This window comes from Nanorana parkeri, unplaced genomic scaffold (assembly GCF_000935625.1).
Source record: "Nanorana parkeri isolate BGI_ZX_2015 unplaced genomic scaffold, ASM93562v1 scaffold1176, whole genome shotgun sequence".
Taxonomy (NCBI): domain Eukaryota; kingdom Metazoa; phylum Chordata; class Amphibia; order Anura; family Dicroglossidae; genus Nanorana; species Nanorana parkeri.
Genome location: NW_017307444.1, coordinates 194246 through 210562, shown reverse-complemented (window position 1 = coordinate 210562; position 16317 = coordinate 194246). Strand labels below are relative to the sequence as shown.

At 40.6% G+C, this 16317-nt stretch overlaps 1 protein-coding gene across 9 annotated transcripts in view; it reads right to left on the bottom strand.

Moving 5' to 3' along the window:
• Positions 1–494: 494 nt before the first annotated feature.
• Positions 495–16317, bottom strand: part of TRIP12 (thyroid hormone receptor interactor 12) — a 65355-nt gene continuing 49532 nt past the window's right edge. For all 9 annotated transcript variants that reach the window (XM_018568365.1, XM_018568363.1, XM_018568359.1 and 6 more), the window contains 14 exons: positions 14998–15198; positions 14658–14785; positions 14276–14427; positions 13854–13996; positions 12898–13054; positions 12301–12399; positions 12025–12139; positions 11526–11680; positions 8321–8485; positions 4531–4695; positions 3499–3612; positions 2788–2882; positions 2393–2496; positions 495–1209 (listed from right to left, as the gene is read on the bottom strand). In XM_018568365.1, coding sequence (XP_018423867.1) covers positions 1013–1209; positions 2393–2496; positions 2788–2882; positions 3499–3612; positions 4531–4695; positions 8321–8485; positions 11526–11680; positions 12025–12139; positions 12301–12399; positions 12898–13054; positions 13854–13996; positions 14276–14427; positions 14658–14785; positions 14998–15198 — 1990 coding nt within the window. In that variant the 3' untranslated portion in view covers positions 495–1012. The remainder of the gene's footprint in view (positions 1210–2392; positions 2497–2787; positions 2883–3498; positions 3613–4530; positions 4696–8320; positions 8486–11525; positions 11681–12024; positions 12140–12300; positions 12400–12897; positions 13055–13853; positions 13997–14275; positions 14428–14657; positions 14786–14997; positions 15199–16317) is intronic.

Genomic DNA, 16317 nt, shown 5'->3' with positions numbered 1-16317 from the left:
ATACTTTTTCCTTTAAAATGTACATTAAATTGAAATGCTATGACTGTATCACAATAAATACAGGCCAGCCATGTTTCTTTTTAAGTTTTACATTTTAAACAAAATCAATGAAACAAAAAAAAAAAAGAAAAAACAAAAAAAAAGAAAGAAAAAATACCGCTCAGTTCTGTATATACTGTGTAAACAGTTTAATGGATCCTGTAAAAAGGCCAGTATAAACCATGAACTCTTCTCTGCTGCCTCACCGACCAGCAGCGCCATGCACTTCTGGAGAGCGCCAGCCAATCAGCACCTCTAGACTTCCAACTACGCTTAAGAGGCAGAGCTTCATGAAAACTAACAATGAGGCATCTCGCCATCACATCTGCACACGCAGGAACAAAATTGCACATAGAACGTTATCAGGGAGGCTGCGTCAAGTGAGAAAAACACTCAACTAAGTAACTAGATATTTATTTATTTTTTTCTTTAAAGAACAGGCTTTGCATTTTTTTCCATGGACTTGTAGGCAGAATCTGCATTGCAATGGGTACAACCGGTGGAGGGTGGCTTCTTGTGTATTTAGCTTGATGGATACACACAGACGGGGAATTTTTAAACTGCACAGCAATATTTATTTTGTTCCAACTTCAAAAACATCCCTTCCTTTTATTTTTTTGGGGCGGGGATATTGTTTTAACATCCCTCCTCTTTTAAAGTCACACGGCAAAGCAATTTAAAAACTTCACTCTTCAAATAAAGGATAATTTAAGCAGAAGAAAAACTTTCTAAACAAACATGTCATGGATTTTTCAAGCCTGATCAGTTTTAGGCGTCCAGGGGTCATTTAATGGAGCTAGCACATCTTTTGTCTGTTTTTTATTTATTTTTATTATAATTTTTGGATGAGCTTGTAATAATCGGTTTTCTCTACAACAAGGAGGGCTTTGCCGCCTTGACTCTGCTGATACTTTTAGAAAAAGTACTCATAATGTGTTTTCCTTTGTAGTGGGCTCCATGGTAGGTTCGTGGATCAGGAAAGGTGGAATGACTGTTGCCCTTCACGTGCAGCGATTAACAGTTTCTCGCGCATAATGTCAATGCTAGAATAGTCTGGCAACTTAAGGTAGTTGACGCAGGTCATAACGGAGGGCAGGAAATCGTCTGGGTTTTCGGTAGATTCAAAGGTCTTGCGGACTATGGTGAGAGGCGGGTTCAAGGCCCGGAAGCCTATGTACGAAACAGGAAGAATAGGTTGGTTAGGAATCGTCACAACAGCAAACTGGAATATGTAAAGTCTACAAAAACCTTGACAATGAACTTCTCTTATTTACCAACTTCCAGTCTATTAAATATACCATTGGAAGCATTTTGTTAGATCTGTTTATAAGAGCAAAAAATACCTGTTAATCTTGGCAGAAATTTAGAGATGTCCAGGGTACTCTGCCTATGTTATCTCAGAGTATATTTAGCCCTCACAGTTCTTATCTTAGGACTAAGGTCCTGTTCACACTAGCCCGTCCACTAAAATGCTGCATTGTGACAGCTCTGGTAGTGTGTGTTGTATCGCACGCTGCCAGAGCTGTCACAGTTTCCATTTAAAAAAAAAACAAACAACAAAAAACGTTGTGGCGTGTACAATGTGTACACTCCATTCTGGTTTCTACATGGCAGCATGGTCCACTGTACCCCCATGCAGCAAGATCTAATGTGCTGAAATAAATTGCAGCATGTTTGCATTTTATCGTAGTGCACCGCCCACTGTGTTGCAATGTGAAACCAATTGTTTTCTATGTGTCCTAGCAGAGACCTGCGTTGATTAGGTGTGGTACAGCGCAGGTCACCACATGTGAGAACGGGCCCTCAAAGTCAATTAGTGCCTACGTATAGGCATCTATCGATCTATCGCCTGGAATTGTTTTTTATTCGGGTACATGTGGGCTTCATCTACACATGTATATATAGCCTATTATATAGCTCCTGTGGTTAATCTTTAAAATGTAAACATAAGGAAAAGCCCAGCAAAGCATGAACACAGAATGACAGTATAGGGAAGATAGATGCTAGATCTGTTCATGTAGTACATGGACATCCTTGCATGCGTTTTCACTAGTGGTTTTAAAAGGAATCAGTTTGGATTCTGTATAAAGTCGCTTTAAAATTAAAAGAAAAAAGTAAATAAAAATGGTGCATTTAACAGAGTAAAAGTAAAAACCTGTTAATGTGAGTTATAAAAAAAACCAAGCATTTTTAAAGCATGTTCCCACAGAAAAATAGGGTACCATTTCTTTCAGTGAATACTAACAAGGTGGTGATCTGGACAGCCTTTGCAGACAAGCTTGCTAGCAGAAAATAATTGCTCTCGGTTTCATGAAATATTAATGATACAGCCAAATGGAAGGACACATCTTACCTCCAACTGGCAGTCTTGGGCTCCCTGTGACAAACTGTAGGAATAACCTCTGCTGTTCCTTATCAAAACTACTGAGAATTTCAAACAGGAATTTCACAGCTCGGCTGCAAAAAAATAAAAAGCATACATTGGTTACATTAATTACCCTCTGAGCATCTTTTAGCCACTGAAAGTCTGTTAAGTTACAAACCAAGCCAAACCAGAGTTCAGCAACCCTCAACACACCAGGTACTGAGGAACCACAAGCCTCAGCAGACATACAGACATGTGGGTCCTCACAAACTGGCAGCCTGCCGGCTACGCACCCTTGCTCTAAATCAATTATAAGAAAATAATGAATACACTAAAACTATATTTACACTAAAATGTTCCAGATACTAAGCATTGCTACTGACCTGTCATGTGTATATCCATGATCCGGCCTACAGCACTCCATCAGGGTTTTAACATCCCAAGGATCAGACTTGCTGCCACATAACAACTGATCCAACTAAACAGAAAAAAAATACACAAGTTACTGATAGTTCTACACCATTTCACAAACGTGAGTATACATGCAATCATTAAATATTAACTACCAAGGCCTCTAACACGGCAATATGTAAAAATGAGGAATGTGACAATTTCAGCGACATGAAAAAAATTAAGCAAACGCATCAGTTTTATTCATCACCAATACCAAGAAAAGGTGACTTTTGGTCTATGCTGTAAACCATTTTTAATTCTGACTTATGGAAAGCAGACACCACTTTATTGCTGCAGCATTTACATGATCATTTTGTACTCCTGGAACTCCTCAATATTTCATTGCTAGGGTTAGAAAGGATCTTGGCGAGTAATTATGGAAATGGTAGTGCCCCTCCTGTTATCCCAATTAGGAAACAATGTGCAGAAAACCAAATGTATACTATTCTTTAAATATTTATACAAGTGATAACAGTATTTAAATGATTAAAACAACCCGACACGAGTAATACAACAAAACCAAAAACAGCATATTACAAAGACACCAAAACCTTCTAGGTTAATGACCTGCTATGTGTAAGGGAGACTTGTGCACCCAGGCATACATACTGTACAGAAGAAAAGCAAGTAGTAATACATACCTCCTCTGGGTAAAAATACTGCAGGTGGTTAAGTGGGAAGACTGATTCAAAACCATCTCTGAATGAGTCAAACTGCCGGGAGACTCCTTCATTCAGCGCCCAGTAAATAACAAGCTGAAAAACAAGGCGACAGATTACTGGGATCATTCAAGAAATAAAATACATCCAAATCTGTGCATGGATCCCAGCTGGAAAATTCAGATAGTACCCACACACATTTCAATCCACTTAGATTTGCTCATGTGAGGACATTCTGCATTTGCTTGTTTTCCTTTTTTAGCAGAATTAAAAAGGCAGCCAGGGCCGTCCCTATATTGAGGTAGTTTGAGGCGTTCTTTGGGTCACATGGTGGGGAGGAGGGTGCCCTTTCCAGCTAGAGCGTCCCAGGCTGCTAAGAGCTCTTAGCAACCTGTGACACTCTGGCTGGCGTTCCACCCAGCTCAACGATGTCACTGATTGCCAAGAGCTGGTTGGGCCATGCATAGTCAAGTCTATTAGACTAGATTCTGTTGACCTACAATTTATGGGTGAAACAAGTCTATGGAGTTAAACATCTCAATGGTAGTCTTAAGATGGAGAGAATTCATGGGCACATCAATACCACAGCATTCTTTTCTAGTGCCTGCTCACCTTCCCTTTGTGTAGCAGCAACCTACTATTACTACTGAAATATACTTTCTGGTGCATTTATTGAATCATTTTATAAAAACACATTCACCGCTGGATTCACCAATAGCTATAACAAGCTAGGGGTGCCTTAGCTCGCCAAGCTCAAAGTGTAACTGAAACACAATCTTAGGGTGTTGTGACTCATTAATAATTTCCTACGGTTTTAAATGCGTTGCTTGTGCTGCTAAGGACCGAGTGCAGAGCTCTCATGGGCTTCCTAGAACAGAAAATAGATATATCAAAATATCCCACACGCTCAACTCCATTCTAATAAGCTTCATAAAATGGTAAAATCAGTAGGTTACGGTTAGTCATTTCTACCCCACATTCACCATGGAACAGTCTCATGTCGGTCACACTTACCCGTACATACTCATCCAGATTGTGAATAGTGACCGGTATGTCTTTCCCTCCTTTCTTCAGTTCGATATTGGGAAAGCCTGGCAGTGTGAAATCCAGCCCCAGATCTTCCACAGAGCAGCCATTCATATTCAAATTTTCTAGTGCAAACTGCAGACTCTCTTTGGTCTATAAACAAATAGAAATATTTACTTCGTTGGCAACAAGTACATGTAATGCATCTCTCCCAATCATAACACAAGTGCTACCTGGTGGCAGAGCAGAATGTAGTCTCCTTCCTTATTAGGTTTCGGGGGAACTATTATAATAATGGTGCAGTAGGCAAGAAATACTTCATGGTCCAGGCCCATGCTACCAGATCCGTATCATTGCTCTTTAAAGTGTATTTCCACTTTGACCGCAAAATTGGCATAACACCTACCTGAAAATTTGTTACATGTTCCTATTCTCATAGGAAAACTTAAAACAAAACAATCTGCAGCTTCCATTTTAACTTGCTTTTTTCTGAAAAACTCCAAAACTGATTTTCTTTACTCTGCTATGTAATGGTAAGTAGGGGGCCAGAGAGTTATTAGCCCTGTGTATACTGTGCTGGCAGAGGTCATCAGCTGTAATGTAGATTTGGACATGGTCTGTCCTAACAGAGTTTAAAATCTCAGGGCTTGTGTTGTAAATAGTATGCTGATGAGAGGAAAACAGAGTCTGAGTACAGAGTTTGGCTTAGGACTACTGGAGACCCCCCCCCCCCCATTTTGTGCCAAGAACCAAACGCTGGTGCAGACCCAGCTGTAGGAAGGAAAAGACTTATCCCACAGGGAAGCTCTTGGTGTGGAATCCCTGACTCACACAAAGTGAAGTCTATGTACAGTAATAGACCTTATGGGAAATACTCTTCCTAGCTGACAGCATTGTAGGAAACAGATTCAGAGACTCCCCTGACACGAAAAACCCGTTTAAGACAGCAGCTGATCAAGGATGGCAGTCAGTCCTGAAAAAAGAAGATCCTGACAATCTGACAAACCCCCCAAAGTGTATGCCAGGAGTCTTACTAGGTTGGCATACCACATTGGCCTGGCCCAGTTTGGAGCAATGAAAGATCACCAGAATGCCCTTCTATCCTGAGAAGCAGACAAGGAAAAGGTTCAGGGGGGTTGGGCGACAAGGTGGCGCTGGATTTGGGGAAAACAAACATTAAGGACCTATGGGTTAGGGGTGGTTCCCAGCAGACAGCTGAAGCAGACCTTAAAGAGCCCCTTTCACACAAGAGCCAGCAGAGACTAAATCCTGCTGTGCAGTTGCATACGCATAGAGAGCCCTAACCAGAGACAGAAGCCAAACAAAACAGCAAGCATTAAGACACAAAGAGTCCCCCAATAGCCCAGATATACCACAATAGCAAAAGGCAAAAAGGAGGCTTGTAACAGGGCTGCAACCAGTGCCATGCACTAAAAATACATGGTGGCCACAGAGAAAATTGCTCAGAAGAAACCGGAAGAAGCACTAGGGAACATATGCGCCAGGGTAGGTGGAGCTGCACACAAGAATTCAAAACAGCAGTGTGTGTGCAAGCAGAATTAACCAGAGTCCATACACCTCAACTTTCCCATTACAATCTGACCATAGTCTGCCTGCATTAGCACACAGTATGCATTACGATAGAGTAAAGTCCATGCACAGCCGGCATTAGCATAGAGTGTACACGGTTGTAGAAAAAGTATGCCATGTTCACACTGAGGACCGGGTATACACAATGACGAGGGAGCATGGAGACTGCTTCCCGGCTAATCAGGAAGCCAGGTGGTGAGTCATTACACGCAGCCTGGCTTCCCTAATGGGACTTCCAGTATCGGTCTTGCAGAGTCTCGAAAAAAAATATCGGTACTCATATTCGATACTGAAAAAACGGTATCTATACATGCCTACTAATCAAGCATAGAATGAGAAAAAAGCTTAAGCTTCTGTGCTATTGTTCTTAAGGCACAGCTCAGGCCATAAGGAGTTAACTTTAAAAGTACATCACGCTAATGCATTCTCACGTACAAATAACACCATGAGGTGCGTCATCAGTAGCCAGGGAGAAGGAGGGGGCAGGATAAACAAAAGAACAACATTTCCCTTGAATGGCCCGCAGTAGAAAAATAAGGAAGGCTCCCCCATGTGGCCAACTTTCAAACTACATAAAGCAAGTCTCAGAATAAAAAATACATAAAAAAAAGTTCACTTTTATAATAAAATTATGTGCAGTTAAGGGGCCTCATTAATTTTCAAACTGTGGTGCTGTTTAAAGAACTGCAGAAATATGTTTTATTAACTCTTGCAGTGGGGCAACCCCCGAACTGCAAGGGTTATGTGCTCGTTTGCGTCTAGGTGCGAACATAAAGATATACTATACTCGCCCAAAGCTCTGAGCCGGCCAGCTGTCATGTTGCTCCCTCCAGCATTGTAATCTTCCTCAGTGTCCTCAGGTCTATACACTGTGTACAGATTTTATGATTTACAGGACCTCAGTCCACTGCAGAGGGGGAAGAGACGTTGCAAGGACCGGTCTAAGGAGCCAGCTTGGAGCATCGGGTTAGTAACTGGGTTTTTTTTTTTTTTAAGGCCCACTGCAAGGGTTAAAACATTTTTCCTGGAGACTTTCATTAAATTGAGCTTAAAAGACGTAACTGTAGGTCAACGCAGCTTCTGCAAAGCTTAGCACTGCTGTGGCAGGGAGAGAGGGCTCAATGCACCTGTGTGGACTTGTTGACAGAGGGAGAGTGCTCATTCTTGTGATGTGGGTGCATTCAAAATACTGTCCATCCTAGCTTATATGCAGCATGGTGCAGATCAAGGAGAAAGGTATTTTTTTGCAGAAGCTGTTAGACTACAGGTATGTCCGTCAAATTAACACTCAGTGCTGTTGAGAAAAACTGAGCTTAAACAAATGGGACCCCTTGACCGCACTGCAAACTACATTAAAAAGATGAACTCACTTAAAAGTAAAAATAACTACAGATGTTACTGTAGAAGATGCCATATAGGTATTTAAAACAGAGGATCAACAAACTAGTGTAGGGCTGCCAGGAACTCACAACTGTGACTTGCAGAGATGCAGAAAGAAGGCCAATGAGAAATCCTCAGACATACAGCTGAAGAGTGGAGTCCTGGGTGAACCGAATCACTGCCAACCCCAAAACGGTCGCAGAGAGAACACCAGCATGGATGAACTTAGAACCTTTGCTGTAGTTGTCTGGAGAAGCTTCCAGAAATTCGGGGTTGTCACAGAACACCAGTATAAACTGGGAAAACCTGTGCTTGGTGGCTGACTGGAGGGACTTCAAGGATTTAACTTATCTGGAATGAATCTCCCAGCAAGCTGTTCACAATAGAAAAGCTTCCAAATGAACAGAGAACAGCATAACAGAAGAAAACCTGTCCACTCTCCTAGGGACACAGCAAAAAAAACCGGAGGCATGATGGCTGTGGATGGGGTTATCCCGATCTACCCAACGGTTTTTGTTACCAGTGTATTTCTCCTGTGAGCAGCAGTGTAACCCGACAGTCTAAGAACTCCTGTGTCCCTCAATGGATAAGAATAGTTGTTTTTTTGCTTTCTACATCTAAATATATCTGTTGGATAAACATCTAAGTACCTCCCAATCAAGCTGAAGGAAATCTGTACTGAAAAATGAACAGTTAGTGGTAGGAGAAACAGATTCAATTAACCATCCTGAAATGTTTTTTTATTGATAGAGAGACCCATTTCTCATCATTTAATCTACAGGATGCTATAGGCCCAGGCAGTAGTTACCTGTGACTTGTCTAGTTCCAGTCTCTTCTTCTGCCTCACTATTTCTTCCAGGTGGTACACAGACTTTGCCACAACAGGATCCACATGGGACAAATCATAGGAGGCCAAGGATAATTCCTGCCGTAACATCCACTTATAGAAAGGGAGTCCAAGAGGAATGTCCACCTATAGAAAATGTGTTGGCTTATTAGACTTTTAAACATTGTATAAACCAGGAAAGTATATGAAATATAGAAACGCAACCCGACTTCCCCTCAGTATAGTTAAAACCAGGGGAATATTTAAAAACATATTTAAAAACACTGAATGAGACATTCACCAAATATTTACTGCAGGTGAATATTCCTGATGTGCGTATTCTACATTTCAGGGAATTATTGGTTTGGTGAAAGTCACATTTACATCTAATACATACTCCCTTTACAATTAACTTATGTGGTGCTGTAAGCAATTGCAATTCAAAACAGTTGTTTTTTTCTAGACTTTGCTGACGCCATCTGGTCAGGGTATATAATCTGGGCTGCAGCATGTCTGTCAGCATTAGTGCTGAAGATACTATTCTCCTGTTTGTATGATCAATTAATGGAGAAAGTGTTGCTACTGCAATTTGATGCAGTGAAAAATGTAAGGTGGACTTACATTTCACATTATTAAAAAGCCAACCACTAATATATTTGGATATTCCTAAAGCTTAACTGCATCCGTACATATTTAATCAAATTAGGTTATCTTTAAGAAAAAGAAAAAGGATTAAATGTATTCTTTAAACATGTACATACCTTACTAGCAAAAGTACCCAAGTATTTAAAAGGGACACTAAACTCAGGAGTTAAAGCTTAAAAATGCATTCAAGTACCTTCACTATTAACAATACTGGACCTTATTTGTGTATCACTCGGCTGTAGAGCCTCAAATCATCTCTGAATTGGTGCTGACACTGTCCTTCCTTCTGGGCGACTACTTTTGTTCCCCAGGGTCCCTGTGTGTGTTGTAAAGTAGTCACTACACCAAGCTCACTCTTGTGATGGACTTTACGTTCAATACAAATTAGTAAACTGAATGTGAGATTGTAGTCCATCCCAGGAGCGAGCTTGGAGTGGTGGCTACTTTACAACACACACAGGCGCCATAGGGAACAAAAGTAGCCCCCCTCCAGAAGGAAGGACAGTGTCGGCACCAACTCAGAGATGATTGAAGATCTACAGCTGAGTGATACACAAAAAGTTAAATTTTTTCTTATTTAAGATACTTGAATGCATTTTAAGGATTTCTTTCCCGAGTTTAGTGTCATCTTCAATCAGCCTTGAGCAATACCTTGCATAGTGGCACTCAGCCTGGGAGAGGAAGGTCAACCCTTCAAGCAATCAGGACTCTATTGCTCATCACAGTGCTGTCAAGTGGGGCTTCGTTTGTCCTTGACATGCATTTGAATCACAAGTCTGCAGATTACAATTTACTTTAATTACATTGTGGCTGACTGTTCTGAGGCTGCATTTAAGCTGCTTGTCATCACTTTGGAAGCAGAAAGTCCTATGGAGTTCAGCTTGCACTGAAGGCAAATAAAGCCCCTTTTTTGTGTTTTAGCAAACATGTTTGAGTAGCGCTGTATTTGAGTGCAAAATGCAGCATTCATGAACAAGGCCCATCTACACAAGCCTTAAAGTGGACCTTTACCCACATCTTCAAAATAAGAACAAAGGTACCTTTAGAAATGTTTAGTAATGACAATCTACAAACACATACCGTGTTTCCCCGAAAATAAAGGCACTGTCTTATATTTTTTTGGGCTCAAAAAAAAAAACACACTAGGTCTTAATTCTTTTTTTTTTTAATGTACAACAATCCTCACTTATTCATGTACAACAGTCTGCATGTATTCATGTACACAAATATGGTGATCAGGGCAATCAGGGGTGCCGTACCTTTCCAAGAGCAATTTGCTAACCAATCGCTTGCCAGAATGAGCGAAGCGCACTTTCACTATAGATTCCTCACAGGCAGAGTGCATTTGGAATCACTCCGCCTGTGACAGGAGCTGACACTATAGAGGAGGCACCGACTTATGCGGCTCTGCTCCCTCCGGTGCCGTCTCGCTTCCTCTAGCGCTGGCTTCGTTGGCACACCTGATTCTCTCCTGCGGCTCTTCAAGTTCCCCCCTTATGCCACCACCGGCCCTGGGAACGATTATAACTAGGTCTTATCTTCAGGGTAGGTTTTATATTTTAGCAATTCCCAAAAATAGTACTAGGTCTTATTTTTGGGGTAGGTCTTATTTTCGGGGAAACAGGGTACTTCTAGATAATTGCCGGCTTCTTATTCTTTGCATACCTTATTTTTATTTTCCTCCCCGTTCATCTCACAGTGGCCATTTTTACTAAGGGCAGATGAATCCATCTCCCTTTACTTCCTGGAACTCTGGCACGTGTGACTAGTACATGTGACCATGAACATCATCTCAGGGGAGGAAAATGCCTTTCCCTGAGATCATGATTACAGATGATATTTTGCAGCAATGCTCTGATGTCAACTTCCCAGAATGCAATGCTTCAGCATGATTATATAAATGTGTGCCAAAGTGGACAAAAAAAAAGAAAATGTAAGTAAAATAAAAATATGTTTGTTCAGCTAATGAATGTAAGATACTTTCATATCAGCATGCAGAGCTGCATGCTGATGTGATTTTTTTTTTTTAGTGAAATGGGGTAAAGGTCCACTTTAACTCAATGCTTCAAAGAGGAGAAAAAATGGGGGGTATAGTCTCTGCAGGGACCATCGGGATCTGGCTGTGCTATCTGAAGCTCAAGACTGGCTGAATACAATTTTAAATCCCCTGGCAGGTAAACCGTTCACATATTTGCTTTTTCAGCTCTGTATTTAGTCTTCTGCCTGGCGTTTAGCTCTATAGTACCTTAATCTACAACTCATTAGAATTAAAACCTTAGATAACAAGGATTATAAATGCAATAATAATGTCAATATTAGTACAGTTAATTAACTAAACATCAGCAAAAAAAGATAGGAGAAAGAGAGCAGAAATCTTTAAACTTTTCAGTTCCCTGTGTCCTAAGGTCAGGGCCCATTTCCTAGCATTTCCAGGTCTTGCAGTATATGGACAATTAGGAAATTAAAATGATAATCTAAAAAAATGGTATCCTACCCTCTAGCCATTCTGTAGTCCACATGCCTAATACAAATAGGTACTCACCAGTCTGAAGTCCATAATGGCTTTAGCCATTAATTTGCCAAGAAACCGGAACTTCATTTTCACCTTAGCGATATGTGCTGGCTTAGCCGTCCGACCGAAGGGAAGAGCAAACAGACCCTGCAGGTTGTGAATGTACTTGGTCCCTTCTTGGCTTCCTAAAAACAGCAGTGATGTCATACAGAAGAACAGGCCCATGTTACCATAAGCACAAGAGAATGACACTTTAAAAGAACTATGTACAGGTAAACAGAATAACATCCATCCGTACAAATCAGCAGGCATGATTTTACCAAGACAATGTAACACTTAAAACTCAACACTTAATTAAAAAGATATAGCCTTGGTAACCATTTAAAGGTGGCGCACTGCCCAACACAACACAACACACACACACACGGAACTTCTTTATAGTGGTACATGGATTGGTTCTCTTTCTCATTGAGATTTTATTTAGGACTGTCTAGGTGGGATTAACACCAGCAGTACATGAGGTGTTCACCTTTAGGATTAGAAAGTGTAACTTCTTCTCCTCTCCATAGGCCGAGGTCAGTTCTTTGTAATTCCTGAGATACAAGTGCATAAAATTCTAAAGTGGGTCCCAGTCCAGTCCCAACCTAAAAAACAGAATATAAAAGTTTAAATAGCAACACACTGAATCCAGATATTAGACACAATACCAATGGGGAGCTTACATCAAAGTTATGACAATAAATGCCACTTATTTACCATACATGCAACAAGACCCATATGATAAAGGCATGGGACCAGAACTTACTTCATTCTCATACTGAATCTCCAGCATGGCCCGTGAGCTCCCCAAGTCCTGCATAACAGATTCTGCCTGCTTTAGAAGCTCATCTCTATTCACAGTGCGCTGAAAGAGAAAATACACGGCAAAACACTATTAGCTGGAGAAGCAATGTCAAGGGAATAAAAAAACAAAAATGGGCTTCAACCAATAAATGATAAGACAAAACCGTAGGCAGAGAAAAAAAAAAAAAAAAAAAAAAAAGAAGGAATCAAAACCAGGAGGTGGAAAAAACACCGGAGACTGCAGGAAATGTGCTGTGGAATTAAAAAAACGTAGCCTGCCATCACTGATCTCTTAAATGAACGCTTCTTGGTATATCAGGGGTGGCAAAGTTTGGCCCTCCAGCTGTGGTGAAACTACATGCATTTTTTTCTGGGTGTCACATCTGTGGTTGTGAGAATTTTGCAATGTTTCATGGGATTTGTAGTTCGACAACAGCTGGAGGGCGGGAGATTGCTCACTCTGGTAGAATAACAAGAGGACATAATCAAAGCCTACAGGATTTTGCCCAGCCTGCAGACAGTTAAGTTGAATAAACCCAGAAAATCCCCCGTAACTCACTTTTTTCCTGTCCAGTCTTGGGGCCACTCTGCTGTCCTGAGAATCTGATTGGTTAATCTCAGGGTTTGTGTCCAGCAGCCTCTGCATTGCCCGATCTCTGTCAAATGCAGTCACGTAGAACAACATTTGCCGAGTATCAAATGGAAAAAAAAACGGACTGAAAAGAAGAACACACAATGTTTAATGCACTTGATCACTTACCTTCATTTAAATTCCTACTTAGATGTCATGCAGTAAAAAGACTGCTGTCCAGACATAAAAAAATTGCAAGACCTATTAACCTGAAGCACGTGGGTACAAAATGAAAACATTGATTTTATTAGAATTTAGAAATCCTTAATAGAATAGCTAAATGCTACTGCCTCCAGTTGCAATTCCATCCACTGTGTCTGACATTGATATGTTCCTGATGCAAGAAGGAAGAGAAGGCTGTAAGGGACTGTGTACACAGGACAGCCCATGACACCTTTCATACATCCCTCTACAGCCACCTCGCCCCCTCTCCTACTGACATACATCACTCAGGTGACATACATCCCTTCATGCCTATTTGACCTACATCACTACCTAGCCACCTTGCCTCAATGCCACGGTGACGCATTCCTGCCCCCCTTACTGACAAGGACACCTATGTCACTGCTTTATATCAACTGATCATAACTTACCTCTGCCCAGCAAACAGTATTCACCTCCTTCACCCTCATTTATCCTACGGTCCCAGCTGACCTTTTATTATTGAATCTAATGGGCTGCAAACGCATATATCCAATATAAACCTAAATACTGCTTGTGACCCCACACAAATTCCTGGCAGCTTTGCAGGCAATAGAGGTACACGATCATCTTTGCTTATATTATTCAATAGACTAAAATGTTTGTATGATTATGCCAAGACAATGAATCCACACTGGTGTGTCTGAAGCATCATAAAATAATTTTGAAGGGAGTTTTCTTACCAGCTTTTCCCCAGCTCTGTTAACCAGGTGGGAATGTTTCCCGTCATGATGACCAGAGGATCCTGCAGCTGCCTGTTGGCTTTTGCAGTCAGTTTACTATTGATAAACTCCACCGTGGGGATTATCTCTTTGCAAAGGGCATTCTGGAGAGCAATGATAAAAACAAGTATGTTAGCAATAAAAACTATGTAAATACAGAATATGAATGATTAGTCCTAATTGATCCAACTGCAAACTCCTCATTTTTCTGATGCGAGTCCCAAATGTTCATTTTCTTTTTTAATTATTTCTTATGGGTTAGGCAATCAGTTACTGGCCAACAATGGCACATTTGCACCATACGCATGTAAACAGCACAAACGTTCCATACGTACAAGGTACAGACTTACATCATACAAATAATACATAGTGTTCAAACTTACATCATACAAATAATACCAGTATCGGCTAATGGCATGTAGAACCCGCAGAAGGATCACCACATCAAGGGATGGGTCATCAAAGGTGATATTTTCAGGAGGGGTAGGTATGAGGTAATTATCTAGAGGGTTAGAAACTTTTGGACACATTCCATCTGAAAAGGGAAAAAAATAAAAAAGCAAGCAGCATTAAGGACACAAAATGAAAAATATTTTAAATGGTTGAACAACCCAACTGTTCTTTTCAAGTACAAACACTTGAGGACTAATCATGCTTTACTCTGCCTTCTTTAATAAAAATTATGGAGAAATCACTTGACCACAGATTAGCAAGCTTAAAAAGTGTAATCAGCCCCCAAGTCTGACTAAAGCTTAACAAAATTACCATGCCACAATTCATCATGTTTCTTTGAATTCCTAGGGGATGTTTTGGTTGGCGCAGTTTGGGCTCGACCTCGTTTGCCTCCTACGGTGTCCTTTGTGCTTTCTTCCTCCTCTCTAACTGGCTTGTACCTGTAAGCAATAAGGGAATAGGGTCTGTTCCTTTAAGTGTTGGGGGAGGGGGAGGGTTGGAGTACATAATAACTAATCAAATGTAAGCCTTCATTTGCTATCAAGCACAGAAGAACAGACAGTTGGTTACAAACAGTAATGTCTTCACATTTCACTATTCTCAGGCACAGCAGTCTCCTTAACTAGCATTGCACGTTGCTGAAATCACATACCAAATAGTGTGTGTCTTGGTCCAGATGCCAGCTCTTCCTAATGGATTACTTTCATCATCTGTAGATTCCCTCTCCTCCTCAGTCTGAATGCTATACTGTCTCACAGCTTGGTAAACAGTCATGTTGTAAGGCAGCGGGTGATCTCCAATATAAAACTGGAGCCTGTGCCTTACATTTCCTGAATTTAAGAACTGAGCAGCCTGCAGATCAATCAAAACACTATGAAAGTTAGCCATCAACAACACACAAGTCAATAAGTCTCACGAGAGAACAAAAAAAGAGAAGACATCCAGCATTATGTTACAACGAAAAAGCTGATATTTAAAAGGGAATGTATATTGTACAATCATACTCATGTACTCGTATTCTAAGGAAGGCGCAAATGGGCAAAGCACAAGATTGCTTTAATGCAACTGTCAGTGTGACTAACATTTTGACATGCTTGTGCTTCCATGTTTTTGCTGTTGCATTAAAAATGGAGATATGTAGATCAATAAAGAGAGCCCTTTGACTCAGACTCGTTCAATGTCTCTGTTGAGAACTGCATTGTTCTCAGTGAGCTGGCTGACTCACGCTTGCATTGTTAGAGAGCAGAACATACCCTACTGTATTGTATGTCGCACTACGAGGTAAACCCCACGTATGTAATAAGTATGGTCTCCCATTTAGGGTGTAGAAATTTAAAATAAATAAATACTTGTCCAAAGCCTAAAGTGGGGGCCCAATCTACTTGTTCCCCATGACAATCTACTTGTGATTCAAAAAATCATTTAAACCAAAACTGTATTTAACTGTGCTAAGAAGTGCTGCTCATTGCAAGCTAATCATTTGTCACACAGTGAAATGGGGGCAGCACTCCGTGCACGCACACACAATGTCCTACGCACTCGTTTATTCACATGCAGATGGTGGGGGCAGCAGGGGTTGGCTTTAATTTTGTTTTCATTTTTTTTTCTTTGATCACTTTTAAAATTTTGATTGTTAATTTTTACTTGTTTTTTTTTTTTCCCCTTATGAATTTTTATTTCTTTTTAATTAAAAAGGTTAAATGTAGAACTGCATGTCCCGGGCGTCGGACGATAGGAATTCCACAGCCCTGCACATATATAGGACTACAATACTAAACAAAAGTAAAAGGATGGATTAGAGTGATATCCAGATTCTACTTTTGTCGATAGTAACATGGTACGATGCTGCTGCTAATACTATAGTGTGTATGCATCATACACACAGAATATATACACACACTTTCTTGTTTTAAATATGAACATACATTACACCAAGCTAATCATTTACACATATAATATTAACAAAACAGAC